This window comes from Acyrthosiphon pisum, chromosome A2 (genome assembly GCF_005508785.2).
Source record: "Acyrthosiphon pisum isolate AL4f chromosome A2, pea_aphid_22Mar2018_4r6ur, whole genome shotgun sequence".
Classification (NCBI taxonomy): Eukaryota; Metazoa; Arthropoda; class Insecta; order Hemiptera; family Aphididae; genus Acyrthosiphon; species Acyrthosiphon pisum.
The window spans coordinates 80,943,239-80,946,901 of record NC_042495.1 but is presented as its reverse complement, the minus strand read 5'-3'; the positions used below and the strand labels follow the sequence as shown (position 1 = coordinate 80,946,901).

Sequence of the window (3,663 nt, the reverse complement as noted above, 5' to 3'; positions counted from 1 at the left end):
TTATTTATTTTTGTGTACAGAAGAAACTATTTCATAGCATAATAAATGCAACAATCATAATCGTTGAGAGAGGTTTCTAGTAGCATATTGTATCTACATTGTACTTTGACAACATTTACCAGTATTTAATTTTTGAAATAATAAGGAAAAAAATAATAAGTTGAATTTTTTTAAAGATTATTATTTGGTTATCACGGTTACCAAAAAGTTAGACCTTCTCAACTCAGAATTTAGTTTTAGTTGTGGTCTAGGTGCTCAACGATAAGATGCATTAGACAGCTATTGTATACAGCAGAACACTAAAACAGACATTATACTTAGTGGATTTTTTTATTTTATTTCTATTGATTTTCTATTCCAATTGTAAGTGCCAACATAAATAATAAGAAATCATTGGCATATTTAACTAATAACTTACTACTTTAAAAAAAAATAATATACCTATAAGTAGGTGCCTATCCATTATTATTGCATCGCAATATTTAAACTTCTCTCTATTTTACTGTGTTGACTGATTTTATAATGTTTTCATGCTATATAGGTACAGTTAAAAAAGAATATTGTTATTCGAATTAAAATATTGTAATATTATGTGACATCTAGCAATGGCTTTCACAAACAATTATAACAGCCATTAGACCACGAGAGGGCGTCACTATATTCACCACATCGTTTTTATTATTTTACCCAATCTACTTCTTTTTAAAAGTGTAGAGGGTGCCACAATATTTGCTTTCAATGACATAAAATGTAACAAAATAATAATTAAAATCATACTACCTAATATTTTAAAGAATATTAAATAAGTTTTGTTCATAGGAACATTTTTAGATGTAATTTGTTAAATATTTTTTACATTAACGAAACAATAACGAATGTAAAATTATAATCGCATGCTATTTAATTATTGGTTTATTAACGCTGTTTTTGTACGTAAAGTTGTACACTTGTCAATTGAAGTCATATAACTTGACAGTTAGCTCCGTCTGGGTGTCACGATAATGTTATAAAAGTGGGTAAGGTTAACATTTTTGTGTTGGGTAGTGTTTTGTTTTACAAATGTAAGTATTTGAAAAATACTTATGCCTTCGAGAGTAACTTGTATTTTTTAACAATTTCGAATGGTTATTGACTGAAATATTATAATTTGTTTTTATAGACTATTAAAGGATAATTTAAAAATATCAGTTGGTACCTGCTTGTATATTATAATAAATATAGACTTATCAACTATCAAGTTAATTTAGGTACATACTCAATAAATAACATTATAATTTATATGTACCTATATAATATTATATTAACAATAATATATAGTGTTATAATATAGACCTACTTAAATATTAATTAATCACATTTAAAATTAATTAATTAATTGTTGATATCATGAAAAAATTATTATTTCAAATATTTGTCAAGGTCTTTCAATTTATACTAATTATAATTATTTACGTTATAGTTTTATAAGATACTTTCACCAGCTTTCGACCTTCGTTTTTATTTCTTTTTACGATTCATATTTTATATGTTAATTTATTGGCAACTCGAATAATATTTGTATTTATTGTTTTAGGTTATTGCACTGTTGCTTGTCCTTGTTTCAATGGTGAGAAGTTTCCCGTTAGATGGACAACAACTCGATTCTGCGGTGGAAGGCGTACAGAAATATTTGGAATCGTCTGGTTTTCCAAAAATGACTCGTGGTGAAGTATTGGATTTTTTAAACGATTTCTCAAAGAACTCTCGAGTAAGTCGATCAGATAATACTGCAGTAAATGTCAAGAAAGCTATTACGTACGTCACGCCATCTCCTGATTTCGTGTACTCAAACACACAAATATCAAACGTGCACGATGATGTGACGAAAAGTTCAACTTCTCGACCAAAAATCCCTAATGGCGAATCACCGCTTAACTATGGATATCCAATGAGCTTAAATAAAAAAACTGACCAGTCACTGCCATCGACCACGCCAATAATATTTGTTACAGTGCAAGGCAGAAATTTAACAAGTGAAAAAAAAACTGAGATCATGTTGCAAACAATGGACGCGAGAAGTGCACAGAAAAAAAGTATCGGCCCTTCTGTCGATTTAAATGCGTATGCTAAGTTCAAGAAAATCCCTGAAGCCAGAAATTTGAAAATTGATGACGACATGAAAGATTTTCTCAACAATTTCGGACTATTGGATGCTCCAAAATCGGGTAAATCGATTGATTTAGATTCCAACAAACAGCAAATGCGATCCAACGAACCACAAAGACGATCCAATGAACCGCAAAGGCGAAACGACGATGCTACCGCTACAGAATCAGTGGATGAAAAACTATTGAAATCAATTCTGAATGAAACCGGCAACAGTGGATTAAACATATCACAGTTTCAACCTCTCATCGAAAGTGCATCAGACCGGCGAGGGGACCACGTGTTCAACCCGTCCGAATCAAACGTAAAAACTGTAGATGTGAATAGGATAGCGAAGATAGTGGAAAATATACGACTGTTGGCTGACGATAACAATACTATTTCTTTGTCACAGGAAGCCATCCAAAAGAAATTAGAAAACATAACGGCGGCTATAGCTGCTATTGATCAGCCTACCGATAATAGCAATAATAAGGAATTCAATGGGTACGAAGTGTTCTTCGACGACAACTCCAAAGAAGTCGATTCGGATCTGCCAGAGTCACCTACTGTTTCAGAGACTCAACCTTTGAGCAAAGCCCCGAACCCACCTGATCCTTTGTCCACCGATGAACTTCAAATGCTGTTGGAAAAGAACAAAAATGAGGTAAAACGCCAAGAGCCAGTGAGTGAAGAGGCAGTAGCAAATATCACAACCTCTACTGAAGAATCCATAGCAGTCGCTACGTCCTCCGAAGCAGTGGTAACATCGGTATCCACTGATTCGTCCTCGGAAGCAACGTCCGTAGAAGTAACATCCGGCGCTAGCGCAGCAAGAGATTTTTCCACGACTGCTGATCCTAACCCAAGTCTATCTCAATTGGCCGAGTCATTTGGTGGAGGCGAGACCGCCAGCAGTCCACCGGTAATTGATGAGATAATTACACCTGGACCCGAACGACCTAAGAACGGTTTGTACTTTTATGTGGACTGGAATTCGTTTTTGACAGTTAACGGAGGCCAAAAGAACCAAGTTAACTTAAGGTTTGCACCGAAAGCTGGGAACCCAAATCATTTTATCAAGGTCACCGTACCGTAATCAATCTTAGACATTATTAAATTATTAATCTAAATAATAATATTATATTATAATATGTTGGTTCTTTTCGAGACGCCGTTCACTAAATATGTTGTACAGTTGTACCTACTATTTATTATATTATTGTAAATATAGTTTTATAAATAAAAACCATGTTCTATACCTACTAAGTATATTTGTCGTGGAAAAAAATCTACGTCCTTATATTATATTATAATATGTTCGTATAATTTTTTTTTATAATAATTATTTGAATTTTATAAATAAAAAAATATAAAAATATATGTCGTATATTTGAGTGGTGCCCATAAAAAATTCCCGGTCCCCAGACACCACTCGAAATTTCCTTTTGAAATTTTACCAGCTACAAACGTCATATAGTGAATAAAAATACCACGCAAGTGCCAACAAACGAATGCATTGCCCGTTCGCGTAATAAG

General features: G+C 32.9%; 1 protein-coding gene across 1 annotated transcript in view; it reads left to right on the top strand.

Moving 5' to 3' along the window:
* LOC100158946 overlaps positions 1-3,393 on the top strand; it is a 13,455-nt gene extending 10,062 nt beyond the window's left edge. Inside the window, exon 2 of the mRNA XM_001944843.5 lies at positions 1,574-3,393. Within this exon, the coding sequence (XP_001944878.1) occupies positions 1,574-3,223 (1,650 nt within the window). The 3' untranslated portion in view covers positions 3,224-3,393. The remainder of the gene's footprint in view (positions 1-1,573) is intronic.
* Positions 3,394-3,663: the final 270 nt, after the last annotated feature.